A 27,887-nucleotide genomic window follows, 5' to 3' on the forward strand; every position below is an offset into this window, starting at 1 on the left:
CAAAGTCACACTCAACGCAGCGCCGGCGACTGGTTTTAAATGCCAAGGCACCTTACTCTATCAGGAGTGGCCAGGCTTACGGGATAAATCCAACTGGTACTTACTTGACGGAGAAAACTTCCCCTTCGGTACGATGACACGCGATGTAAGCGAGCTAACAGGTGAGCCTTAGCGAATTTAAATATCTTACAGCGCACAATCCTTATTATATATCTATGTGTTTTCTTCCATAATGCTGTAGACAAGCAATCCGACTCGAACAAGAACCTGCTCTGTATCGTGATTAAAAATGCTTAACGAAGATAATGAATATAGCTGAAATATTAGTGGTATCAAAAGCTGTGTTTAGGTACTTGGATCACATTATCCACATCGCAGGACATCACTGATTCCGAGAAGCGAATGTCCCTTCGCTGGTACTGGGCTAAATAAGGACTTTGCCCTAAATACAGTACCACCCAGCAAGCCAGGCACATCGTGTAAAGGATGGATGGCCGATCGACTAACTTAGCCAAGCTAGGAAATTATTCGTTCCCCACAGGTCAGCAGAATATTGAATAGTTGTTTCTATTCCTAGCGTAGCGTTCGATCAAACAAGCAGCTTGGTAGCCAACGTAAGTCGGTGGTTTTGCGGAAGTCGTATGGCACATTGGAACCATCATGGACAACAAATAAAAACACCGATATGCGGGTTATTGAACGAAAGTATACCAACTTTGGAGACATGGGCCGTCACATCAATGCCATCAACACACGGCGTACCTCCGCCACAGCCGAGTCAATCGGAATGTGATACGACGGAGGGAGGAAAGGAAAAAAAGAAAAAAAAAAAAAAAAAAAAAAAAAAAGACGAGGGAGACAGCTCCTGATGGAACGGTGCTTTCGAATGGCACTTCGGATGGCAGTGGAGTTTGACCGGGATGTGATGAGGGGGAGCAAGGGTGAGCTCGAAGGGTTTGCTGCTTGCCGCCGGCCAGGCCCCGCTGGGCATCACAAAATTCACCCTTTCGAATGATTGATTGGTTGGGTGTTTTGGCGAAAGCACCCTTTGATGCTCTGCATCCAGCCTATCACCAGGATTCGTTTTAATGAACAAGGATGCCAAGGGCGGCTCTAGATCAGTGGATGGGCGCAATTGCCTGATGTACAGGTGGGACTCGAGCAAGAAGCGGCGGTCTCTAGGAACCGATCACCCGCACTGGCGACACTTCCAGATGCCGTCTCTGCAGGTCTATTCTGAGTTTTGCTCTTTGGTCCAGGGAAAAAAAAAAGAAGTAGAAGAAGAAGAAAAAAGGGCGCATTCATCAGTATTTGCCGCCTGTCATCCAAATTAAGCGGGGGCGAGTTTCTTATCATCCGATCCATCCCTTCTCTTTCCTTCACACCCTCCCTCATCCTATTGGGCAAGCGCACACCAAGGCCTGTCGCGACCAAAGCAGAGAGATGGTCAAAAAAAAAAAAAAAAAAGATAGATAACCAGTGCGGCGTACTTTCCAACTCCTCCCTGTACAGAGCCAACTCCATGATTGGGGCTGTCGCAAGCCAATCAGAGTTGGCCCCTCGCTTCCTCCGAGGTGGGAATGGGTGATGAATGGAGCAAAGTGCTTACTTTGGGTACATACAGAATATTTGCATTGGTCAGCCCAGCCATCGCGAATGGGATGTGAGGGGCCGGGGATATTTTGGGCGCCTTACATGCGTGCCAAGATGATGCATACAGAGAGAGCACATTGCATTGCTCTTTTGGGTGCTGGCGCCGGCCGCTTTGCCAATACAACCCCAAGCTTGTTCTCACCCAGCCTTCCTGTTCTAGATATCTACCTGCGGGTGAAGAACAAAACGCTTTCCCTTACCTTTCTCGAGTTTAATCTTTTATTCCCCTCATCCTCCTTGCGCTGGTGCCTCTGTCTTCTCGACCTAAATAGATTCCTCCGTCTGTTCTTGTGATTCAGAGACGAAACGAAAATAGAGGCCAAAGACCATTTTCAGATATCAGCACTCCCCCGTTCCCCTCGCCGATACAAGAGCGATACAATTTCACGCAGCACCAAGCGCTGTTGTAGGACGATCACATCCATCGCCCCCAGACCCGCATCTGCCATACCGGACCCAAGGGCGCCATCCGTCACTTGCCCGGGCGTCTATTTCTATGAATTGAGTCGTGGGAGCTTAAGCAACTGCCCTATCAACGTCTACTCTTGTCGCCCAGCCCGGACACCCCGGTCAAATGTGCGCATTCCTATTGCTCCCAATCATCCCACCACTCATCCGCTAATACCACTTCCCCCCATGCAGCGGCAACTCTATAACCACTGGGAGTAGCCACCACTATTCAGCCAGCGTCTAGTCAAAACCCCCTTGGGCCCCGCTGCAGGTTGCCTTCATCTTTGGCATATTCCCCTGTCCTCCCGACAGCTGGTCTCTCACTTAATTTACTCGACTATTTCATTGCAGAGGAGCAAGATCCCAAGTTGCAAACAAGCAAGTCTGGAAAGACATTACTACGGGCGTGCTTGTTGACGCACCCAAGTGTTGCAATTTGCACCACACAAGGAGTCTGTGACTTCTGATCTCCTGTCCCTACTTTTTCCTTGTTATCATCAGGCTTATAGCCTAGGTCGTATTCGCCATGGCGTTCGGTGATGAGAGGAAGCGCCCTGCCGCTCTGAACCTCACACCAGCTCGTTCAGGTTCCACAGACTCGACGTCGACATCGTCCTCGCTCAAGAACCCAAGGACACCAAGATTCGCCGAGGCCACATCTATTCACTCACCTGTTGAAGACAAGTCGAGGAAACCATTCGACGATGAGAGGTCATTCCAGGCCCAATCACAGCCCGGTGATATCGGCTTCGGGTATATCAACGACTCTTCGAGCAATAGGGAGTCTGTTACGATGCCCATGACGCCGAGGTCACCGCTTAAGAGTGCCATGAGGGTGCCAGGGACCCCAGCACGGAAGTTCGACAACCCTCTCAGCCCGACCTTCAGGGAGGAGCAAGTACTGGAGAAGAGGGAGGCCTCGACCGACATTGAGCAGGCCAAGGACTTGGTAGGTCTTGCAAAGACATTGATAACGATATGGATTACCTGTCTTGAGGATATTTACGACTAACAGTCTACTTGCAGAAAGTGAAAACAAGAGTACGAATGGCCAAGTTTGCGCTGCGCGGCGTGAACTTCAGCTGCAGTCTCATCATTCTGGCCATGATGTCAACAACTTTCACCATCTTCAATGCCACCAAATCACTTCCGACTCGGGACGGCAAGCCTGCATGGTCGACGACTACCGAAATATGGCCCCAGATTCTGGTTCTCACCGTTGCCTCGATATCGCTTCTCATCTGCGTTTGCATCTTCTGGGCGTACTGCCGTGGAGGTCATGCACGAGCCGAAAAGGTTGGCGTCTACTATACGCTCTTTGCCGTCGGATGGTTTATCTTCAGCATGGTCATGTGGGCAATCGCAGCCGGTATCTTTCAGCACAAACGTAACAGCAGTGGCAACCAGGACATGTGGGGATGGTCATGTGTTCAGAACCATCGAGCGGATCTGTTTGATGAGAAGGTCGACTATGCGTTGCTTTGCCGTCTTCAGGTACGTAACATTAAACGTCACTAGCAACCAACAGGAGTATGAATTGCTAACGATTCCTTCGCAGAACTGGACCATGGTTTGCATCATAATCGAAATAGTCGTCGAAGTCATTGCCATCACTCTTTACAGCATCGTCTTCTACCGCTACTACTCCAAGCGAAAGCTTCACAAGTCTATGGACCTGCGCGACAAGGCCAGGTCTGACCTGTACCTCGCCCAGCTCCGAAGCCAGTCGGCACCCAACACCCCTGGGTTTGGTCCCAAGTCGCCTGCATTCTCTCAGTACGCCATGTCACCAAGATTCCCACCTCAGGCATATGGTTCGCTGGGCGACATCCAAGAGACGTCTCCCTTTACACCGGGCGGTAGGCCTGCACCCATTGCCGAGCCCCAGTCGTCTTTCGCTGCTAGCAACTCACCAACCCAGCCGTTCAAGCTGCAAGCGCCACCGCTTAAGGCTCCTTCGGCTACGCCAAAGGCACACCAAAGTGGTTTTGAGTCGCCATTGACTGCCTCCAAGAACAACTTTACTTTTACCCCCTCAGCATCAGCATCAGCATCAGCATCAGCATCGGCAGCACCTGATGTTGATTCGGATGAGCCGCGCTATGATGCAGTGCCCATCCCAGGGGCCTACTCTGACCAGGCTGTGAAGAGCCCACCGCCCACAAGGACAGCATTCTAATGAGTACCAACCTCGCAGCTTCAGCTTTGGGGTATACTTGTCGGAGTAGCTGCTCTTTGGACTTGATATAGAACAAAAACAGCCCAGGGGGTTTCTTTATTTTACGTCTAACTATTTCATTTGTGAAGCCTGTGATTTTCAGTCTCGTCATATTATACCTTTCTCTTCTTCATTCTGTCTCCACAGTTCTGTTTTAAATACCGCAGACGTCTATTTGGGAGACGTTTATTTCCTCTCGAATAGCGCTTTTGGGTTGGCATCTTGTTGAGATTTTTTCTATGAGTTTATTTTCTAATTTAGGACAGATCACATTGTACAATACCAGTCAATGGAGGACAGTCTTTCCGAAAAAAAGAGTTTGACCACCTGAGCCAGACCACTGGAAGGGATAAGATAGAAAGCAATGTTTGGTTCTACCATCCTAGATACCCAAGTAAACCCAAGGGATATCAAAAACTTTACTGGTAAACCTGAAGATACAAACACCTGAATCGTACGTGGACAATAATCAAATATTTGCACTAACTTGATAATATGCAATTTTGGTGGTTTTTTATTTTTATTTTTTATTTTTATATTTTCATATTTTTTTTTGTAAGTGTCAACTGGCGAATCTGTCACATTAGCAGCTGGATGATCGCCACTGCATGATTGCTTTACGTGCAGTACAAAGTAGGAAAGGGGAGGGATCGATATAAAGTAGAACAAGAAAGGGGCAAGGGTCCAAGATTGTTGCGCACTGACCAAGTCAAGTCAGAAGTTGGACGTCAAAAGGGGTTGAATAAAACGGAATTTGTCGATTCGAGACGCGACGTCGCGAAAATTTATCAGTTGCGAGGTTACCAAAAAGAAAGCTGTAATAATTTAGATTAGTTCCGTTTCGACAAAAGCGACACTTCGACCCAGCACAAGGACCTCGCCGGCGCTACAGCACCGAGATTCGTCACGCATCTGTCAATAAACCCCCTCCATTTAGGTCGAGCCAAAAATCCTCACACCCCGTAAACGCGAATCGCAATGGCGTCGATGCAGCGGTCATGCTGGCGGCAGCTGGCGCGGGCGCACGTTGCAGCCCCGTCGCAGAGGAGAGCAGCCTTCTCAGCGGCCAGCTCCATCACCAAAGCACCACGGACCCATTCTGCGGCGAGGTCCAGCATTCCGAGACGTTTCTACAGCTCCCAGCAGACGCCGCCGCCTCCACCTCCCCCTCCTCCGCCAAAGCAGGACAAGATCAAGTTCTGGCCATTTATGGTCATCATTGGTCTGGCAACAACCGCGTGGATCGGCCTGGTTAATCAGAGGAAGGGTAAGCTTTTTGTTTCTCTGGTTCTCTGTTGCCCATAACTTTGCTGTAATCCAAGCGGCGGCGTGGCACCTGCAACTTCAGCTGCAAGCTAGCTCAAGCTGGCATTGCAATTGGTGCTACGTCATGCAAGCTGGTTGGAAAGCTGGTTGGACTTGGCTGCCTGTCCTGTGTCAACGACGCTGTCTACCTACCAAAGGATGCTTGTAACCAGAATAATTTGTGGCTGCTGCAACAACAGATTGCATCAAGACAAGGACACTCAAGCCCTCGCATGCATCTGATCCTGTCTTGCCTTATCTTGTCTCGACCATTACCACCTGACTGCTAGCTGTAAACCTCTGCAAAGTTATTCGAAAATAGACGCGGAACTATCTTACTGACTGGAAATACCACCCCTTCTTCACCTACACGAAACAGACATGCCTGGTGTTCCACCGCAACAACAGGTCGGTCTCGGCGGCCGTCTCCCCGCCCCGGCGAAACCCACACCTACATTTTCCGCCGACGACGTCACGGTCGTCTTCGTCCTCGGCGGGCCGGGCGCCGGCAAGGGCACCCAGTGCGCCCAACTTGTCGAGCGCTATGGCTTCACCCACCTCTCCGCGGGCGACCTGCTGCGCGCGGAGCAGGAGCGGCCTGGGTCACAGTTCGGTGAGCTGATCAAGGACTGCATCCGAAACGGCGCCATCGTGCCCATGGAGGTGACGGTGCAGCTGCTCGAGAATGCCATGACCGAGGTCGTCGAGGAAAACAAGAAGAAGAACAAGAACTCTAAGGCCAAGTTTTTGATCGACGGCTTCCCTCGCAAGATGGACCAGGCCCTCAAGTTCGAGGAGACCGTCTGTCCTGCCAAGTTTGTCCTCTTCTACGACTGCCCCGAGGCCGAGATGGAGCGCCGCCTCCTCGAGCGCGGCAAGACGAGCGGTCGCGCCGACGACAATGCCGAGAGCATCCGAAAGCGCTTCCGTACTTTCATCGAGACCAGCATGCCCGTGGTCGACCACTACGAGAAGGAGAACCGTGTCGTCAAGATCGATGCCACACCGCCTCCTGACCAGGTCAGCAAGGAGACCCAGAAGCAGATTGAAAGCCGCCTGGGCTCCAACTTCTAAGTTGGGATGGAAAATTCTTCCCCTCTGTAATTTTTTATTGTTTTATTTCTTTGTCTTTTCATCTCTGTACACTGCATGGCGCTTCACTTTGTTTCGTATAGATTATTCTTGGGGTTGAGCCATGCAGAGACCGACTCTCGGCGCTCAGGATCTCAAGTCTAGTTGACTACACCCACTTCTGCACACGCTCTACATACACAACAACGCAAGAGCTCATGGACGAGCAGATAGAATTTTCTTGTTTATTCCCTGCCCTAAGGTCACCCATGCCATCGCCGCGTGTCAAATTTGACGAAACCTAGTGCGACGCCGTATGAGAATAACTAGGCGTGATGGACCAAATCCGGACTTGCAGAACCGTCTAACCCAGGCCATAAAGAGAGAGAAGACATCTCTTCGATTGGCGTCACAACTAATGCTGGCTCGAAACCCCAACACCTAAAGCTACCCAGGACCTTTTGAAACCAGCTGCGTTAAAAACAAAGACAAAAGAACGAAACCAGGTAGACTTTTCCCCTCCGTCTTCGGTCTTCACTATTTTTTGTTCTCAATCGTCATTGTCGTTACGCTCACGGTGTTGTTGGCCACGGTTGCCGCCTCGCCTTTGGTTGCCACGATCGTTGTTATGCTGAGTGCTCGCCTCGACCAACTTGCGCTCAGCCTCCTGCTGCGCATTCGCCTCCTCCCTGCGCAGCGTCTGAAGCAGGGTGCTGACTGTCTTCTTGGTCTTCTCCAGCGAGCTTGCAAGCTGGCGCCACTGCTTCTCGCCAAACACACGGTATCTGACCGAGTGGATCAAAAAGACCTTCTTCTTCTGGGAAAGCTTGCCCTCAACCAAGCCAGCGCGTATAACGTCGATTGCCCACATCTCAACGTCCTCTGAAGGGATCTGGAGCGCCTTGGTAATGGAGCTGTAGGATATCTCACGAGTTTGCATGCTTGCTGCTGCCAGCGACGCAAATGTGAGTAGTCGCATCTTTCGGTAGAGAACCTCATTGTCGAGATTCTCCTTCTCGATGAAGCCCTCATGCTCCTCCCTGAAGTCGTCATAGTCGTCAAGATCTTGCTCGCCGAAGATCTGCAGAAGCTGATAATGGACAGGGTGCGACTCGCTGAGAGCGTGGACAGCGGGCAATGCCCGAATATCCTCGAACGAGAGCCTGGTTGGTGACGATATCGCGGAGCGCAGGGCGCGGAGAGCAAGCTGCTGGGCCTCCTCGGAGGTGTAATCCTCGGCATCCTCGGAGTCAAAGGTACGTAGCGCTTTGAGTATGTGTTGATATGCCTCCCTGTAGCGTGCCTTTGTTAGCATCATTTCGCAAAACACAAAAAGTATATACCGAACGCATGTTTCGGTAGGTTGTTCAAGACTCACTCCTCCTCTCCAGCCGCCGTCATGACATCAATAACCTCCAAGTACATCTTGCGCTGGTCCTCCTCATCCAGCTCCCAGTTCTGCAGCCATCTCGGCAACTGCTTCAAAGCATTCTTCAGGTGGTCTGAGATTGGGATGCTGTGGATCTTGTAGAAACGGATGATCTGGATGAAAACGTTGAACCGCACTGGGTCGTTTGGTTTCAGAAGGTTGAAGATGCTCGTGAGCTCGAAGAGTGCTAATTGGGCACCGTGCTGGGGCGACGATGTGACGGGCCTCGTGAGGTTTTGGCAGATTGTTGGCAGGTGCTTCTTGGGCTCCTTTGATTGCAGGACCAGATGCACGAGAAGGTTGTAGGCGCCTGTGAACTCCTTCTCCGGGATCGCGTTCAGCTTCTTGGACTCGCTGACAATCTTGGCCAGCGCTTCACTCTCCTTCTCGCTGTCGAGAAGAGGTTGGATCTCGTCGCTGATCTGGAGCACGCTTGCCATGTCCTGCGCCAGCTCCGCGAAGGAGCCGTCGACGAACACCAGCTGGGGCTGGTACGAAGCCGCCATTTTGTTGACTATGTTCGCAGCAATCGTGTCGATGACGAGAATGGGCCGATCAATGTGATGTATACGATTTGTGCAGCTAGGAGTTTGCCCTCCACCGTGATTCTGATCCTTGCCGTGGGGCCTGCCTCTGTAATTTCTGAAGTCCTGGCTGGGCGTGTCCGGAAGCGGGGTTGTTATTGGGGACGGCAAAATTGAATGTTTCCAAAGTGGACAGACAGCACACGACTGGGACGCCTACACAGGTGCACCGTGAAGATACTTTTCTTGCGAAAAAAAAAAAACACTGCAAGTGAGAAACAGCGGACTATGTTTAACGCGACTTAATGTCGCTTGAAAAAAGGAAACAAAACCACACTTACTGTACAGATCTCGCTGCCGACAACTGCACCCCTCTCCTCTTACCCTCTGTCGTATTTTTTTCTGCCGTAAACGGTGGGAAAAAAACATGTCACGTGCATCACAGAGGTCCTTCATTGAAGGGCAGTTTAGAAGGCGGTGAGTTCTACAGTCGTATGTGGGGTGTCTCCGCCATCGAAACAGTCGTGATAGAACCAGCACGACAGGGTAGGCAGGTAATGTACTTCATTTTGACTGAGTACCTACCTAGCTAGGCAGAATCGGTGATCATGATTGACAAGTAACAATACGATAACAAAATATCATCGTTAGAATCAGGGTCATAAATATTTCTCTACAATTGAAAGAGAAATGTGAGAGAATCTGCGCATGATATCGCGATTGAACACAAGCCAGCATCATCAGGTTTAGGGCAACGAAAACTGCTAGTTAGACCAACGAATATAGAAAGCGTTTGTTAGGACATTTAAAACGAGGGGGCAATTTCTCAATCTTGTTCACTATGGTCCATGACAATTGAAACACTTCCGCTATTATTATAAGATCGCTATTTTCGTTGCTTTTTCTTCTTTCTTCCTAATTTACATATGGCCACCATCGGAGATGTACTTGCCGTTTGCTTCCTGGTTTTTAATGTCTCCGCTCTTGTCTCAATGAAGATGCTGTCATTTACGAACGAGCATGACGTTCTGCTATGAAATTGAGCAGGCGACTGGGACATTCGGCTCTCCAAGGCCGCCTGACCAAGACGTGCGTGCTTATAATAGCTGATAAAAACGGAGCTCTTGTTGGTCATGCATCACAGTCGGCCGCCGGTGTCATCCGAACCGCATGGGCACAAGGCTTGCGCCCTTTCAAGTAAAGGTTGCACAGCCAGTCAGGAGGCCAATAGAGCTAAGGTTGAAGATCGGGGACAAGATGAAGTGTCGGCTGCCTTACCGTATATAGGAAGGTAGATGATCCATTCTGAATGATCAGAACAGACCAATAAGAGATGCAAATTGATTCTGGGGTTACGCTGCAACAATAGGGCAGGTGGCGGAATTTGGAGTCATCGAGCGAAGGAAGGTGCGCACTCGATTGTAATCCAATAGCAAGCAATTTCTTCCTTTTCAGGCAGCCAACAAGGTACCTTAGCTCCCCCTGCACTCTTCTCGTACGGCCAAGGTACCTGACCTACCTAGCTGCTCAAAAGACATGATTATGAAAGGTAACCCTGCCTAAAATCGCGTTTGCTCCCCTCACAGGTTGAAGTTGTTGTCGCCCTGCGCCCATGTCACTTGCAGGTGCTTGACCCGCAAAAAACCATCGTCACAGCACACAGCCTTGCCGCCTTGTGCAGCGCTGACCTAGCTAAAAACGAGTTCTTTATAGTCTAGTCTAGATAGTCTAGCCCAAGGTCACCTGAGGCGAGGTACCCTGTCCAGGCCAAGCAGATCGTACCCTACCTCACCTGCCGGCTTACCACCTAATACCTTGCCCATCAGCTAGGCAACATCCGTCCTAAGCAAGTAATCGTTTGCCAACGCACACAGTAACACTCGCAATAGCCTCACCTCGCTGCCTGATAACATGGTTCCACGCGCTGAGGGAAGCCAATTGAAGAGGGCTCGGGTATGTCGCTGTAACGGTGCTGGTCAAGATGCCCCGGCGACGTTTGAATCTATTCCAACTGCTAACGGCCTTCTTTCAGCCCTCTACGGCCGATTCGGAGGGAGAATCTTTTAAGAAACCTCGCAGGTCGGAACACACAGCTCAAAAAGCGGACGAACCTACCGCGCAGCCGAAAACCCCCATATCCATCGAGCAGCAACTGCCGTCACCCATCACGCACAACCCTACCGAGGGCAGCTTCGATGCCTACAAGGAAGGGACTGTAACACCGCCTGAGGGCCGCCCGAGCCAGGTCGCACATCGTTCCCCAATCCAGGGCTTCTCGTCACCACCGCAGGATACACAAGCGACACAGGCTATTCCCTCACAGATTGTTGATCCAAAGGCCGCGCTTTCCGATGAGGTCGAAGATGAGGAGAAGGAGGGTGTCTGGGGCTACCTCTTCCCTCTCGACACCAGATATGGCGGCAAATGTGTCGTTTTGCGGAAGCGTGGTTCCTGTCCTATGCCTGACACGGATGGCAAAAGTGACAAGCCATGCGATAAAGCCGTGAAGGGTAAGGGACTGACTGTCCTTGCTGTGTTGAGAAGAGCGCGTCTAACTCGGTTCTTGGGCCAGGCTTCCCATCGGGTGGTTATTTGATCGGACGGCATCCGGAATGCGGTAGGTACTTGATCAATTGCAATGCGGCTTCTCTCGGGCGCATACTTACATCCTTGGTGTGTCCCTTAGATATTGTGGTTGACGACCCCATCGTTTCGAATCGACACTGCCTCATATTTGCGGAACACAAGGGTAACGACACTGTCGTCATTCTTGAGGATCTATCCAGCAACGGCACCTTTGTCAACGAGGCCATAGTCGGTCGCAACCAACGGAGGGAACTTTTGGAGCAAGATGAGATTGCTGTCAAGGATACGGCTCGGTTCATATTTCGGTACCCTAAATATCGCCAAACCAGCGCATTCTCGCAGCAATACACACTGCTGGGCAAGCTTGGCAAAGGACACTTTGCTGAAGTCTTTGCATGCGTCGAGAAATCGACTGGGCAGCGTTATGCGGTCAAAATATTTTCCATGGTCCCTGGTTTGGAAGAACGGACCAGGGTAGAAGGCCTTCAGCTCGAGATTGCTGTACTGATGGGAGTCAGCCACCCTAACGTACTGTGCTTGAAAGATACCTTTCACGAGGGCAATGCAGTGTATCTGGTGCTTGAGCTGGCCCCAGAAGGTGAACTGTTCAACTTCATTGTCATGAAACAAAAGCTTTCAGAGGCTGAGACTCGGAAACTATTCACCCAACTTTTCCACGGTGTCAAGTACTTGGTATGTTTGTTCGACCATTCAACTTTGCAGAACTTGCAATATTATCATGCTGACCTGTCTGTTTTGCGGCTTCAAAGCATGACCGAAATATCGTCCACCGCGATATCAAGCCGGAAAACATCTTGCTGGTTGACAAGGACCTGCATGTCAAAATCGCCGATTTTGGACTTGCCAAAATCATCGGCGAGGAGTCTTTCACAACGTCCCTGTGTGGCACACCGAGCTATGTTGCACCCGAGATTCTCGTTGATGGCCGGCATCGCAAGTACACCAAAGCCGTTGACGTATGGTCGTTGGGCGTTGTGCTTTATATCTGCCTGTGCGGGTTTCCACCGTTCTCCGACGAATTGACGAGCGAATCATTCCCTTACACCCTCACTCAGCAAATAAAGAGGGGCATATTTCACTATCCATCCCCATACTGGGACTCGGTCGGCGATCCAGCATGTGAGTTGCCACCAAATCAGCTCGGACATGAAACTGGGTCTATTATTATAGTTAAACATACATATACTAACAGTGTTTTGCTTAGTGAGCTTGATTGACTGCATGCTTGTCGTCGACCCAGAAAAGAGGTATACTATCGATCAATGCCTGGCTCACCCATGGATGACGCAAGCGCAACCCTCTGTTCACGATAGCACGGATGGCCTCGTTGGTGGTTTCGCCGGCCTTGAGGTCAATAGACGCGGTATGGTCCGGGAAAGGACACTGCTCTCTTCGATCAACTCTGTTCAAGTCACACGGGTACCCGCAGGCCCGGACCAAGAACCAGTCAAGGTATTCATCAAGAACCCCAAAGACGTCAAAACAACCCGTGCACCAGAACCGGGCCCGTCTCAGAATCGACGTCCAGATGAGTTCATCGAGATGGGCGGCAAAGGTGATCAGGTCTTGTTTGGCCATGACGGTGGGAGTAACTATCCGTCGACCGATATCGCCTCTCAGAAGACTGCCATAAGTCAGCCTGCGGCCAATGGCGTAGAGACTCACAAGGATGGCGAAATCAAAGAAACAAAGGCGAATGGAAAGACCAAAGAGCCCACGGCGAAAGGCAAGGGCAAAGAACAGTAATCTGTGGAGTAGTTACATTCACAGCAGATGAGTTGGAAAACTCGCACGGGCAAGACACCCAGCTTGTAAACATTACAGTAGATGATAACAGTCAATCTGTTGGCAGCGGCTTGATTTATGTTTGGTGTTACAGGGAGTGAGAGGAATATTAAGTTTTGGAGTTCTTCATAACCTGAGCATGATGCGAATGATTTGGTCTACATGTAGTGTTGCTATCAACCTCGGGTTCTGTTCATAGCTCGCTCTTTCTTTTTATCATGTGCGGTGGCCGCCAGAAATTAATTGTATTATTGAAAACGCTTTTTTTTTTTTAAAAAAAAAAAAAAAAAAAAAAAAAAAAAAAAAAAAAAAAAAAAACATGTCTAGTAACGCAGGCCAAGACCATGTCAAGTCAAACTATAGCTTAGAGAACTAGGTCTTCTCCCAAAAAAACTCACAATAAACGTTCCCGCCCATATTCCCATGCCTGTTATGACCTAGGCTCTTACCCCCACGTAAACCAAGACACTTTTCAGACTTTTGTAGCGGTAAGATATAGCCACCAAGGTTCAGAACAGGCCCAAGAAAATAGGAAAGGAGAAGGATGAAAACGACTTGGCTTCGAAGCATATAAACAAAGACATCATGTTCACAATCGTGACATCGTATTAAGACTTGTGCCGCATTACGATATATATATATATATCTCCCAGCGCCCCAAGAAGTCTCGAACCAAAAACAAGGACGTCCGCGCCTCCCACCCATACCCCAATGCCCAAAATTCATCGTATTGCCCACCAAGAAACGCAGACCAGGATCGCCGTAGGGTGCCTCTTCGGCACCCATAACAAAAAATAAACATTGGATGAACCAAAACGAAACAACCAATCCCCACCATTGCCAATAGCAAGAGAAGAGTAAAGACGATACCGACATGAAAATACGCGAAAAAGAGAGAATGACCACAAGTAGTATCCAGAGTATGATATCGTGATTTATACAAGGAGGACTGGCAGTGTACTGTCATCCCTTCAAGGATGTGACCTGGTATCCCCTCTAACATTGGAGCAAAGGTTGCGCCTGAAGCTGCCAAGACTCCGCCTTCCACGCGGCGGCGGTGATGACGATACACTGGCCGCCGCTCCTATGTGCAATTGCCATCCTCGTTCAGACGGACTGCCACGCAACGAGCCCAGCCCATGTAAACCCTACCTCTCGGGTATGGGCGATTTGGCGAGCCGACCACCGGCACTAACTCGTTTCTGTAGTCGTGCCTCGCGCTCACGGGCCAGTTTATCAGCAGTGGCCTGATTAAGATCCTGAATCGTCGAGGAGACGGTCTGCTGGTTGCCGACCATCGATATCGACGTGCTGCGACCGCGTTTAGCTTCCAAGTACTGTTGTGCGGAGCGACTAAGAGGGAAGGCCGGCATGGTGGACGGTATTTCGGCACCATTTTGAATCAAGAGCTCTGCGACGGGGAAGGGAGTAGTCCGTTCACCATCGACACGTGCGTTCGGGGTCGACAAGGGCACGGGTGACGGAGAGGCCGGATCTGCGGCGGCGAGGGCCAAGAAAATGGCGTGTGTGCCACGAGACCTATCAGTCACATTTACATTTGCCCTCAAAGCCAAGGCATAAATGACCTGCTGAATCTCATTGCGCTTGATAGCAGCAAGTAAGGTCTCGTCGGCTGTGGCGTAGCGGGAAGTGGTGGGCGATAAGGGATCCACAAATGCTCTGTCGACGTATTTCATGGTTATGAACTTGAGCCTTTGTTCTCTGGTAGCATGAGGTCCTGGCTTGATCGAGTGGTCAAGCCTAGCCTCCCATATCATGTTGGCAACGCGGTTACCAACAAGCATTAGCAGCTCGACAATGTCGGGAGTGCGGAACGACGTGATATCGAGTGTTAGAGATCTGATCTTGCTGATGTGCGTCCCGAGCGACCTGTGAATGCCACTGCATTCGATGCATAGGATGATGGCAAGGTTGAGCGACACCCACTCAACCTTGGACCCGGACCCGCAGTCCGCGCACCACAGATTGCCTTGGTCATTCTCGCGTAAAGCCTGGAGTAGCTTGTCCGGGTTCTCCTCGTGACTGCCTGCAGAGCCGACGCGATGCCCACTCGGCGCGCCACCGACCGTGGTTCGGCGGGCGGGGAACCCAGAAGAAGACGTATTGGCAGCGTGCCCATGCCCGAGCGAGGGGCTTTTCCCGGTAAGGATGGAACCAATATCTCTTCGGAAACTAGCCGACTGGTCCGTGCCTGACTGGACTGGCTTGTCTCGGACACCTCGACCCTCAACCGCACTTTGCAGCGCATTGTTGATGGAGGTGATCCAGCTGTTCATATCCTCCTCGGACGTCGCTTGGTAGACCCTTTTGAACTGTGGCGTGATGACTTCAAAGCAGAAGCGTCTTTCGGCGTTCCTGGCCTCGCGGACTGAAGCCATGCGGAGATCGATTGGGTCCATATGCAAGTCCAGCTTCTGCTTCCAGTTGCTGTATTCCGACAGTTTACCCTGATCTAGAACTATCCAGAATCTGTGAAAGCACATTCATAGGTTAACCGAACAACTCTCACCGCTATTGTTTGAGAAACAATAACCCGAAAAAAAAAAGAATGGAATAGGATGGAATAGGATGGGCCTTACTTGTGCCAGGTCTGCTTGTTCAAGGCCGCTCGCGGGTCTACATGACCACCTGGTCGACTCAAGGACCATAACAGACCTTCTTTGCGCTGCGCTGCATTCTTGTCCGAGATGGCAGACTGCGACGGATCTCGCTCTTCCAGATCGCGAATTCCCTTGAACTTGGAGGGCGGCGGGGGACTGCCTACATTTACAGACGAATGGCTAAAGCTGCCAGGTGATTTGGAAAGATCCCCTACGGCCGTGCTGCTAGAGGTGGTGCTGTTCGGTACGGTGCGCAGCTGTGAGCCGGTGCTGTCTGCCCTTCCAAGTTCGCTGTCTGAATTCGTGCTTCCGTTGAGCGGTGTCGCGACACTTGGCATGGCTGCAGTGAGAGGTGTTTCCGGTTCCATGGTCGCCCCGTTGCTCTTCTCCAAAACCCGGCGCTTTTCCTCCCTTTCTCTGCGCTGATACTGATACTCCTTATCCGCCTCTTGTACTTCATTTGATAACGCCTCCAGTTGCGGCAAGAGAGCCTCGACCTTTTTGGCCGTAGACAAGAACCCCTTCGTTTGGGCATCAGCGTACTTTGTGAGATGAGACAGGACCTCCTGCTCCTTGCGCCCACCTGACAAATCTTGCATGAATGAAGAATAGTCGAACCTCTTCAGCTCAAAATTGCGTCGTTTACCCTGATATTTGTTATCGCTCTCAACCAATTTTTTGGTTTTGACCGAATCGGACCGCTGACCCAAATACTTGCCTACGTAGGCATAGTAGTCCTTGCTCTCTTCCTCAAAATCTCGTTTTTTGGCCTCGGCCTGCTTGATATCCATCGTATACAGCCTGTTTAGCGGCTCGATTATCATTCTCTGCAGGTTTGCAGCATTTTGTCTCTCGTAAAACAAAATTTCCCTAGCTATCTTGTCAAAGTAATGGTCGATCGCGGGCTGCACGGCGTTGGTGTTGGTAGCCGATGCCTCCTTCAGGGCATCTACAAATGCCATGAACGCCTCATTGGCCTCCGCCTGGGTGGTCTGCGCCTGCTCTGCCTTCTTGATCAGGCGCTTCATCTGCGTCCGCATACTGCCCGTCTTTTGCTCCAGCGCCTTGATGGTCGCCCTAAACACAGGCCCATCATCCGTAACGGCTACGTCTTCGCCCGGCCTTGGACATGCCACGTCGACCTTGACAGGCTCAGAAGAGGTCGTGGATGGAGGTGGAAGCACGTCACTCGGTGAGTCTGCATTGAAGTTGGTGCGAGGGGACACAGGCTCGTTAATATCCGCAGCACTTATCCTCGACTCAACGGACTGCGACGACGCTACCCGTATCCTAGGCGGGGCATGTAGCAAAAACTGAGGCGAGGGCGAGCTGGGCTGGCTCATGTAGCCATTAGAATCTAGACGAGCGTCAGCTGGGGTTTAACGACGCCATCCTCGAAAACATGCATCCACCTACTTGATACCCAGAAAGCGAAACTGGCCAAGGAGACCAAGCGATGACCACGCTGGTCATACTCGACAAACTGCATGCAACAGGGAGCTTATCAGCAAAAAGACCCAGACGCTGGACCTAAACCGCCAGCAGGTAAGGGGGTATAATGGATCATGGTATTGCATACGCTGCAGGAATTGCGCCAGCCTCCGCCCTTGTCTTCAGCAATCTTTGGTGGTTTCCACTTCCATGACCACTCAAATGATATTGACGGGCTCCCATCTGTGGAATAGTCCCCCACGAGTTCGACATTGGAATTCTTGTGAAGATTCGGATCGGCGTGGAACTCCCTCGTCACGAGGTTTTCTACCTCCTTGGCGGAAGAGGCATAGACAAATGTTAGGTTGTTAACGTGCGTATCGGTTGAGGCAGTGCCGGCGGCCACGTCCAAGCTGGCGGCGGAGGTTGGACTCGGGGCACCTGGGGTCTGCCGTATCACGAATGTGAAGTTGAAGTTGAGTTCATCGTCGCTGTTGAACTTGATGATGAAGTGCGGCGGCCCGCCTGACGAGATCGTTTCTGGGTCCTGATGAGAGCGACCGGCGTTAGTACAAACCAAATACCAGCCTCAGCAACCCGGGAAGATCAGGCAGTGCCAGTCGTAGACGGCGGGTGAGAGGTGAGGTACGATGAGGTGCGGCGGCGGCGTACCTGGACGAACTCGACGGGGCAACTATCGCCAAGAGAACGAGAAGCCGAGACTCGAGTGGCAGGGAAAGCATTGGGAACTATGTTGATAGAGGAGCGCTTGCGCGGAGACGAGACAACGACGGATGAAATAGACACTACAAGGGCTCAAGGTTTGTTGGTCAGTTCGCCGCACCAACGGACGTAACATGGGGTTGGTAAGTTAAGTAGATAGGCAGGGTACGCCGAGATCAGTGCAACAAGGATCACAGCGCAGTCTGGGCGCACGTCGGACGGCCATGCTAAGGGCATAAGGTGTAGACTGACATCGATTTTGATCCCGGAGATAAAGCGCAGCAGGCTCCTCGGGGCGACTTGTGACGTTACCCATCGTTGTGTGTTTTGTTGTTGTCGTCGTCGGCTTTCCTGGTGCGTGCTATGGTTGCGTGCTGCAAGCCCGGCCGGGCGGGCAAAGATATGATGGATTTCGATGTCGCCTGCCTGTGCCTATTGTGGACTTTGGTTTGTGCAGGTAGATTTATTTAGAGGTTCGGGAGATGGCGCAAGGGCGCCGCCAGCGACAAGAGAAGTAAGATGCAAGACGGGGAGTTAGAGTCTAGTAATGGAGAACAGCGTGCGACTCAGTCCAGCTGTTTTCTGGTCTAGGTATGCATGGCTGGCTCTTGCTTGCAAGCATTTCAAAGTATTAATTCATCCACGGCTTTTGCCAGCGACCAGCGGGGGAGAAATCGCATTTGATTCACTCGATCCAATTCACGTCAAATCCGGGATAACAGGCAGACTTGACCCACCCCGCCCGCTCAGCTAGCTAGCGTAAGGAACCTTGCGTAAGAATTCGGTTAGGTAAGGTGAGCGAGGTACCTTACCTTGGCCGCTTGGCTTGCTTGGGCACCACTTCACCTACGTATTGTGCTCCATTTAAAAAGCCCGGTATGCAATTTGCCGAGTACCTGTACGCAACAAGCTTACCTTGGGAAAGTACTTCGTAAGGGAACGCAAATTGGGGTGGGATTAATCGGGGCTTTGCTTCAAGCGCCCGATGCCTGCCTGCCCACCCGCCTTGTGTCGATGTTAGGTACCTTACCTACCTGGTACCTTCTAGGTAGCCTAAGTACAAAGACCTACGTGGCCTTGACTGGCGAGACTGCGGAATCCTCGACTTTATTTATGCTGTAGCCTACAGTCGAACTTGATTTACGAGGGCAGTGCCTTGCCGTGTGCGCGGGCTCTGTCGCAGAATGCGATCAGTCACTGCGGATTGCCTTTTCCGGTCCTTGTCGGTGGATTTTAACCTAAATACGAAGAGGTAGCTCCCAAGGTTTCCCTGGGATTCATAGGTACCTAGGGTAGTAATCTTTGGGGCCCATGTACGATGTAGCCAAGCAATAGGGCATTTCAAAACCCCAGGATTAACTGGCTCATGAAGGCTGAACACATGTTTCAACTCCTTCACTCACCCGCACCTGCAGATTCTTGCAAGAGACCGACGCAACCAACCCAGAGTTCTCAGCACCTACCAACCTGTAGGTGAGGAGCTACGTCTAATAAATTATAAATTATAAATCATAAATAATAAATAGCCTAGGCTAGCTGTCCCAAGGCTGCGAGGGCACATGAGCCCAAAAATTGGACGCCTTGCGTAGAGCATGATACCTGCACGGCGAGAAAGAAAAAGATAAAAACTTTGGATAACAACCAACCAACTCCAATAAATCAGTCCATCGTATACCGCATGTTGCTGTTACGTCTTGCCAGTGGCGCAGCACTGGGGCACACAAGACAATGAATAGGAAACAACAGTCTTGGGCATACCACCTCCTCGTATTGATCACTGAAACGCTATACTCACAGTAGGTAGGTACCTTACGTACTGATATCCCCGGGCGTTAAACATTCATCAAAGTTTTCGGCGTACCATACCTACATCATGCTACTGCCCGTGATGCTGTTTGTTTCTAGACCTAGTGCTTGTGAAAACCGAAGGCGAATAAGACTGCCCAGCTGCAAAGCAGGCAGCCTTATGATCCATCCAGGGAAGGTGCACCTGACCCTCCAAAATGCACAATGGATCCAATGTTGGACTTTTTTTTTGTGTTTATTATGGTAGATAAAGAAATTTCAAACGTGGGACCAAAATTCTACGAAGTAATTCTGCAGAATGTTCTTGAAGTGTTTTTGTTGAGCGCAACAGTCTCGCGGAGAAAAAAAAATTCAACCAAAATAGTTATCATATTTATTTAGAGTAGCGTGTTTGCTGGTCTCAAGCCTACCTCCCGACCAAGCATGGACGTGTCTATCTGTAGTACGGAGGTGACGCTAACATTCAACCCAACATGAAAATAGAAATCATCACTTGATTAGCTGATACGTAGCTACCTAACTAACCTTAACTACCCCTAAAACTAAACCTAGACTAGACCAGAACTAGCCCAGCAGTGGACGTCTAGGGACCGGCCACACGGTTTGGACGCTTTAACCCTACAGTCAGTAAAACATGTCGCCCAAGCCGAACAACATGCCCCGCTTTTATTCCATAGTCCCACAGGGCCGCCTGTCATTTTGGAATGACGTTGGAGGCCGGCACGGCCAATCCATCCATCCCCTCCCCCCATTTGCAAGCAACTTGGACGTGGAACCCACTTTGGGATCAATTGATGCTCCAAAGGCAACAAGCCCTTCTGGTTATGCGTGTTTAGGCTGGGCTCCAGGTGTTTGTCAATGTGCCCTTGTCGCCAATGTGCCTAGGTATCGTGGCCTTTTTCTCATGACAGCCACTCTCGATTGCTCAACGAAAGCGGCGGCCGAATAAGCCTCCCGACGGTTTTATGGTCTGATCGGGACCGGGGCCTGCCCTCAGCCTTCGCTTCTGGCTCCTGGGCAAACCCCCTTCTACCGTTGCGCTCCCCCCCAAACTACAACCCGACTTTATCGATCAACTGCTACCGTCCGACATGTCCACCGCCTCGACTCGGTCATGGAAACCGTCCAGGCGCCTCCAGAGCATACAAGATGGGGAGCGCCGAGCCCGAGCCAGCTCGCGAGCTAGCCAAGGGCCTCTACCGCCAAACGAGGTTTACAGCTATGCCTTGCGAGTCGCATACCTAAACTACCTGCTGCAGCCAAAAAAGAAACGTAAAGAATATGTCAAGCTTTCAAGGCCACAGTCCAGAATACACGCCTCGGGCGTCGGTGACCTGATCAGAGAGTTTACGGGCACAACAAGCTCTGGCAACGTCAAACTGCCGCACAGCTTTCGCCATTCTCTCGAAAAGAGGATGGAAGGCGTTCTAACTGGCTCCGAGCGCATGCCTGGCTACAGCGATGCTGCTGTCAAGCGAACCTTTGGAGAAGCGTATACTGCCTTCACCGCTCAGGACTTTCGTAGGTCTGTAGACAAGGACCGCAAGCTCGAACCTCTTATTCTCATATTTTATAGCTCTGCCAACAGAGCACAGGCGCGTGCCACAACCCCAGAAGATCAATCCTGGCGCGTCTTGGTTGATAGGCATCTGTCTCTTTTTGTGCGGCTTGTCGTGGCCGTCCTCCGCGATCATGGGAGTGATCGGGACAGGCCCGAGTTGATGAATCGCCTGGCAACTCTGGAGAAGAAGCTCATAAATAACGACAAGGACCTGTATCTCGACACCGGCCAAGATGCGCAGCACAAGACCATTGAGGTCGAGATTCCCCTGACGCACGATGTCAAGGACATGCCCATGGTGCAGTTCGTTGCAAATGTGTTTGCACGAGATTTAGCAACGGTCCAGGCAGATATTAATTCAAACCGTTCGCTCTGGACTGCCGAGAACGGTGTAAGGGACTTCAAAGCATACCAACAGAGGATGAATGCCAGCATGAACGGAGCCTTGCGGCGGCAGGACTTCGATGTTGACGACGCCTACGAAGAGTGGAAGAAGGCAGAAGGCAAGCTCTTGGCAGCTATGATTAGTGATGTTATTAATGCCCGGCCAGATCTCGCAGGATCAGCTTCAACTAGTGCTGAGAAGCCTTTGCCAACCCGACCACAATCATACTACAACGAAGACCAGGCATTTGCAGACCTTGGAAGGCTGGTAACAAGCCCCGACTCTGCATCGGCCCCGTTCAGTTTCGACGGCTCTCCCAGTCTTGGCTCGCTTTCCCTGGACGACTCGTCCAGCATACGCAGTGTGGATGAGCCTAGCTACACATTTATCCCACCAGACCCTCGACACTGCTACAAGCAAGTCCTCCAGCTGACGACGTTGCACGACCTCCTCCACCCAGACCCCTCTGCCCCATGCTCTCTACTCTCCGTACAGTCCGAGACCTTTCTCGCTGAACTGGCGCTGCGATGGAGACTGCCACAGCACACTCGACACATAACTTTCATGGAGGTAGTGGGCCAGCATTTCCTTGAACAACAGGTGTCCATCGAAGAATTGACCATGGCGTTCGAATTTGCCAAGGAGACTGCCCCTGAGGTGAAACGACCGCCTCACATTATGTTCTACACCGATCCTCTGATGCACATACCAAGAAGCCAATGGAGCATCCCAGACACTTCTGCATATCGAACATTGCTTCACAGTCTCAATGATGCCCTTTTACGGGACATGCTTGAACTTCTTTCCAAATGTTACGAGGACAAGCCGCCCTCGTTTGCCAAGCCGCTCATGTTTATCATGAACAATATTCACAGCGACGAAGCGTTCTCGCAGCGGCAGGAGGATGCAGATGAGTACGCCGAAGCTCTTTCGGCTGCTCTTCGCAAAAATGCTGCTGCTGTTTACCGCTCGTATCTGGATGCAGAGCTGCCAGAGAGCCAGGAAGATTGGGACTTTAGCCACGTGGTAAAGCTTGGTCAAAGTGTTGTTGCCCTTTGCGAAAGGGTCCAAAAGAAGTTTAGGAAGCATCCTGTAATACTTGGGGCGTCTCCTTTTGGCGTTCTGGTTGAGACCATGTTCCCTACGTTTGAGGAAGACGCAAAGGCCATAGTCGAACGAATCCTCGCCGTGCACACTGAGCGGAAAGAGGAGGTGCATGTGCAGGATGGGTTTGATCTTTACAAGGAGCTGGTTGAGATCCGCAAGATCCATGTCAAGGCTCTACCATCGAAGCCCTTCTTCTTCTCGATTGAGGATTTGCTGCAAGGTTTTGTATGGAGGTGGATCCAATCCGCAGAGGAGCGGTTGCAGGAATTTGTCGAACAAGCTGTCAAACAGGACCAGTTCCAAGTGAAGACTCGGAACCCAGACGGTATTGCTTCCGATAACGAACGCCACAGCGTGTCCATCCTGGACATTTTTGCCATGTTCAACCAGACAGTTGATCAAGTGTTCCAGCTGGGATGGGATGACGATGTGCACCATGCTCGCTTCATGACGGCACTTGCAAAAGGGTTTGCGGCCGGCATCGGACGCTACTGTGAGATAGTCGATCAAAGGTTCTCAAGAGAAATGGATCGCGCTTCGGCGCAGGATGCGGCGGCAGCAGCCTCCAAGACGACGCAAGAAAGGTTCATGCAGTACGCCAAGGATGCATTGAGCACGAAAGAAAAGGCTGAGCCGTTCCAATTCTACCCTGAGGTGAGAAAGACTGGTCCGGGCTAGTCACGAGAACGGAGCAGTGCTGACACAAGTTCCCACAGTCTTTTGTCAAATTAAACAATATTGAATATGCGATGCAAGCTCTAGACAAGCTTGAGAAGTTGGTTAATGCCGATGGCTGCGCAGATGTGCTGCTCAAGGCGGATGGTCCCATCAGAATGTTCCAAAAGACTTCGAGGTACACATTCACGATCAAAATCGTAGAGGCCGAAGACTTGAAAGCGTGCGACCCCACGGGAACAAGCGACCCGTATGTGGTGCTATGCGACGAATACCAGAAGCGACTGGCCAAAACGAGGATCGTCATGAGGAACCTGAACCCGCGTTGGGACGAGTCGGTCGATATTGAGGTGCATGGCCCGCTGAATCTCATCGCCACCATTTGGGACTATGATACCTTTGGTGACCATGACTTTGTGGGGCGTACGTCATTAAAGCTTGATCCCAAGCACTTTTCCGACTACCTGCCTCGTGAATTCTGGCTTGATCTTGATACGCAAGGGAGACTGCTGATACGGGTCAGTATGGAGGGCGAGCGCGACGACATCCAATTCTACTTTGCCAAGGCTTTTAGACATTTGAAGAGGACTGAGCGAGATATGGTCCGGAAGGTCACAGACAAGGTAAGCTACCAATTTCGACCTGATTGATGATATGGCACGTGGCCCTATCTAACATGACGACCAGCTCGTAACCCACATCAACGCCTCCCTCTCTCATGACGCACTCAAATCATTGCTCAACCGCGGCATTGCATCGTCGGTCGCATCGCTGTGGCAAAAGCGAACGGCGAGACTGCCACCTCTAACACAAGCAGACATTGAGAATGCCCTAAAGCCATTATTCGACTACTTCAACGACAATTTCGCCGTCATGAAGCAGACCCTGACGGATGCAACCATGCTTGCAGTCATGACGCGGCTGTGGAAAGAAGTGTTAATGGCGATAGAAAACCTCTTGGTGCCCCCACTATCGGACAAACCATCGAGTCAAAAACCATTGACGCAAACCGAGCTTGACGTTGTCTACAAGTGGCTTGAACTCTTATTTGAGTTCTTCAACGCAGCAGACGAACATGGTGTGGCGATGGGTGTGCCAGCTGAGATACTGAAGTCGCCTAAGTGGCATGAGTTGGCATCGCTCAACTTCTTTTATTTTGAAGATACGGCCGCACTGATCAGAACCTCGGAGGGTATCGCAAAGGCAACGGCTCAGCGCGCGCAGCAGCAACTGCATAGCGCCAACACTTCTAACAGAATGTCGGCACCTGCATCGCTGTCAGCAGCAGCGGCTGCGCCTGCTTTCGCGAGCATGGGGACTATACGGCGGGGGAAGAGCATCATGATGAGCCGCAATTTAGGCACGATGCGCAAGGCCAAGGAGGAGAAACGGAAGGAGGCGCAGGCAGATCCATCGGACGATATGATCCTCCGTATCCTACGCATGAGGCCTGAGGCGGCGCAGTACCTCAAGGAAAGACACCGGCAAAAGGAGCGGCTGATGGCGCACGCAGCAGCCGCGGCTATTGTGCAAAAGAGCGTTCACCAAGGGTGGAACGGAGGACCTGCGTTTGGCGGAGCGCAGTATAACAGAAACAACCTACCTCGCCGATGAAGGCTTCGTGGGCAAAGGGCTGAGTTGTAAGGATGGTATGTTGTGCATGCGGGTAAGCTTGTGGCCAGCTTAACAAGTACAGCGAACAGCACGGATATACAATACAGAATTTAGAATTTTGCGGGAAATGGAATGGCCTGGGGTTTTCTTGAAGTTGAAGTTCAGACACAGTTTGCAATGTGGTTAGATACAGCACGATACCCTTGGACAAACAAAAAGAAGAAAAAAAGACATAGTGAGAAAGCGTGAGTTTCATGTCTTTAACAGACAAGTCATTGTACGCATGGCATCAAGATACTTTGGTGTAAATAACGGTACAATGTTAGGGTAGTGAGGGACTGTCGTTAACTTACTGGTGGTCAATGCTACAACTTCGACAAAGCCTCGGCTACGTTGGATGTTAGGTAGACAGGGGCAAGCCACAACCAGGCTAGGTACGGTGCGTACTGTAGCATTAGTGGATCGTATCGATGATGATTTACCCTGTGTTTAAATCACGTCCTCTTTTTTTTTTTTTCTTTTTTTGCTATGAATTAATCCTTGAGCGATTTCCGCGACAACAGCAGCTACCTTCTTGTTTGTACATCATTGTATTTGTATTGTACCTGTATTAATACGTCGATTATAGACTTGTGTTGTAAACAGAATCGAACTCAGTCCGAGGTTGCGAAGCCCAGACCAGCAAAGTAGTAAGCAAATTTTGACCTAAATCTATCTCAGCCAACACAAAGGTATGTATGCAAGCCCAATACATAAGAGCGTTGCGGCAATAACGAAATCCAAGTCGGACCTTTTGCCGTAGTTGCAAATCGGACGGATGGATGCATATGTCCGCGCCGGTGGATGCACGGTCATGACGCGACGTTGGACGGGCCCTGACTACCCAAGGTAGATTTATTTGTACAGGTAACTAACTCGAGTAATAGGTATATCCTTCTGTAGCACCCCCAGAGATCGTTCGGAGCCACGCGCGCACGCAGTCTGTCTGTCTTCCTGCATGCCCATGACGCTGCTACGGCCGACCTCTCGTCAAATCTCCATTCGGGCACTTCGCAACACGTGCCAGGCCTCATCAAGGTCTCCACTTACGGACTGGAGCTTTCCAACTCGACAAGCGACTGCCGGCCATCTGCTGTTGTTGGGCCCGCGTCTGGCCAATCAGGCAATGGGATTCAAGGTGGCGTCATCGGCGCCGGGAAACGGTGCTACTGCCCCTCCATCCAACTCAAGGTTCGAAAGCCCCTCCTCCCATCGGGAGCTAGCAGCTACCTACCCTACCCTACCTACCTCAGTGTGTGCAGTAGGAGTGGCGATCGAATAATTGAATTATAGGTGTCCTGCCTGTCGTGTTATCTTTTTCACTAATTCTTCAACAAACCCACCAAAAAAATAAAAAACAGCTTGCTCCAGAACAAGCAGTCTGCAGCAGTCAAGATTCCGTCCCTCCGCACAGCACAGATTGCCCGACACCTCTCCTCGTCTGCATCAACGACGAGCTCTGCAAACATGGCGTCTCAGTACACCGTCCGCAAGGTTGCGGCTCCCAATACCCTCGAGCACCGCGTCTATATCGAGAAGGATGGCGTCCCTGTCTCGCCCTTCCACGACATTCCCCTCTATGCCAACGCAGAGCAGACGATCCTGAACATGGTCGTTGAGATCCCCCGCTGGACCAATGCCAAACTCGAGGTGCGTGCTCGGAGCTCTTGAGACGTATGATGTGCTTTTACCGCCTCGACGAGACACTCACTCATGCGCAAAATTACCAATTCAACGTCACAGATCTCCAAGGACGAGCTCCTCAACCCCATCAAGCAGGACATCAAGAAGGGCAAGCTCCGCTACGTCCGCAACTGCTTCCCCCACAAGGGATACCTTTGGAACTACGGTGCCTTCCCCCAGGTAAGACAGCATGAGATGTTGGCGCGTCTGTCTGTCGGGACAGCTCAACGATCCTACGACGTCTTGCTGACCTTTTATGTCTCTCGCTCCGCGGCAGACCTGGGAGGACCCCAACGCTGTCCACCCCGAGACCAAGGCCAAGGGTGACAACGACCCTCTCGACGTTTGCGAGATTGGCGAGCTTGTTGGCTACACTGGCCAGGTGAAGCAGGTCAAGGTTCTTGGCGTCATGGCCCTTCTTGACGAGGAGGAGACCGACTGGAAGGTCATTGTTATTGACGTGAACGACCCGTTGGCTTCGAAGCTCAACGACGTTGAGGATGTCGAGCGCCACCTGCCCGGCCTTCTCCGTGCCACCAACGAGTGGTTCCGTATCTACAAGATCCCTGACGGAAAGCCCGAGAACCAGTTCGCATTCACCGGCGAGTGCAAGAACAAGAAGTAAGACCGAAGCCTCCTTTTTCTAGTTGTTCTCGTTCATGTAAACCACACGCACTAACATTGCTTGTTTTTCTCTCTGCAGGTACGCCATGGATGTGATCAGGGAATGTGCCGAGGCCTGGGAGAAGCTCATCACGGGCAAGACTCAGCCTGGTGACGTCTCCACCACCAACCTGTCGGTCTCGCAGTCGCCTAGCCGTGTTTCTGCTGAGCAGCTTCCTCCTCTGCCTCCCCACGAGGAGCTTCCTCCTGCCAAAATTGATGCCTCGATCGACAAGTGGTTCTTCATCAGCGGTGCCTCTGCCTAGATCATATGAAATCAAGAGACGAATGATCGAGATGTGTCATGTTGATGATCGTCGATATAGACAAATAAAATAAGCATCAAAATATTCTTTTTTTTGGAAATTTGGATGGGAGCCTCGCATCCAGGTACACTAGGTGATTAGATCGGGTCCCTGCATTTTGCAGTTCATTCCTTCAGCAGGCACATGCCACAGTATCCCCCACAGATCGAGTAAAAAATGCGCAGTGTATTTCAACTCCTGATGCTCATGCCTTTGTTGTTTTTTTACAGAA

The 27,887-nt window shown here is 51.1% G+C and overlaps 6 protein-coding genes across 6 annotated transcripts; 4 read left to right on the top strand and 2 right to left on the bottom strand.

Moving 5' to 3' along the window:
- Positions 1–2,629: 2,629 nt before the first annotated feature.
- PpBr36_01112 (uncharacterized protein) lies at positions 2,630–4,282 on the top strand (the record flags this gene model as incomplete). Its single annotated transcript, XM_029888301.1, has 3 exons — positions 2,630–3,052; positions 3,130–3,597; positions 3,662–4,282. 3 exons carry the CDS (start codon positions 2,630–2,632, stop codon positions 4,280–4,282), a joined length of 1,512 nt encoding a protein of 503 aa, XP_029752353.1.
- A 1,017-nt stretch (positions 4,283–5,299) lies between these two features.
- Positions 5,300–6,700, top strand: PpBr36_01113 (uncharacterized protein; the record flags this gene model as incomplete). The annotated part of the gene is made up of 2 exons (XM_029888302.1): positions 5,300–5,588; positions 6,006–6,700. 2 exons carry the CDS (start codon positions 5,300–5,302, stop codon positions 6,698–6,700), a joined length of 984 nt encoding a protein of 327 aa, XP_029752352.1.
- Positions 6,701–7,247: 547 nt separating this feature from the next.
- PpBr36_01114 (uncharacterized protein) lies at positions 7,248–8,632 on the bottom strand (the record flags this gene model as incomplete). The annotated part of the gene is made up of 2 exons (XM_029888303.1): positions 7,248–7,989; positions 8,076–8,632. 2 exons carry the CDS (start codon positions 8,630–8,632, stop codon positions 7,248–7,250), a joined length of 1,299 nt encoding a protein of 432 aa, XP_029752359.1.
- A 1,929-nt stretch (positions 8,633–10,561) lies between these two features.
- PpBr36_01115 (uncharacterized protein) lies at positions 10,562–13,003 on the top strand (the record flags this gene model as incomplete). Its single annotated transcript, XM_029888304.1, has 6 exons — positions 10,562–10,603; positions 10,683–11,160; positions 11,223–11,267; positions 11,337–11,929; positions 12,007–12,376; positions 12,462–13,003. 6 exons carry the CDS (start codon positions 10,562–10,564, stop codon positions 13,001–13,003), a joined length of 2,070 nt encoding a protein of 689 aa, XP_029752358.1.
- A 1,187-nt stretch (positions 13,004–14,190) lies between these two features.
- On the bottom strand, positions 14,191–18,133 carry PpBr36_01116 (uncharacterized protein; the record flags this gene model as incomplete). The annotated part of the gene is made up of 6 exons (XM_029888305.1): positions 14,191–15,532; positions 15,643–17,020; positions 17,080–17,146; positions 17,243–17,641; positions 17,767–17,900; positions 18,070–18,133. The coding sequence occupies 6 exons, from the start codon at positions 18,131–18,133 to the stop codon at positions 14,191–14,193; spliced, it is 3,384 nt and encodes a 1,127-aa protein (XP_029752357.1).
- Positions 18,134–20,621: 2,488 nt separating this feature from the next.
- PpBr36_01117 (uncharacterized protein) lies at positions 20,622–27,616 on the top strand (the record flags this gene model as incomplete). Its single annotated transcript, XM_029888306.1, has 7 exons — positions 20,622–23,330; positions 23,393–23,974; positions 24,039–24,934; positions 26,366–26,654; positions 26,748–26,867; positions 26,965–27,308; positions 27,391–27,616. Exons 1-7 carry the CDS (start codon positions 20,715–20,717, stop codon positions 27,614–27,616), a joined length of 5,073 nt encoding a protein of 1,690 aa, XP_029752356.1. The 5' UTR covers positions 20,622–20,714.
- Between the last annotated feature and the right edge of the window lie 271 nt (positions 27,617–27,887).

Source organism: Pyricularia pennisetigena, chromosome 2 (genome assembly GCF_004337985.1).
Source record: "Pyricularia pennisetigena strain Br36 chromosome 2, whole genome shotgun sequence".
Taxonomy (NCBI): domain Eukaryota; kingdom Fungi; phylum Ascomycota; class Sordariomycetes; order Magnaporthales; family Pyriculariaceae; genus Pyricularia; species Pyricularia pennisetigena.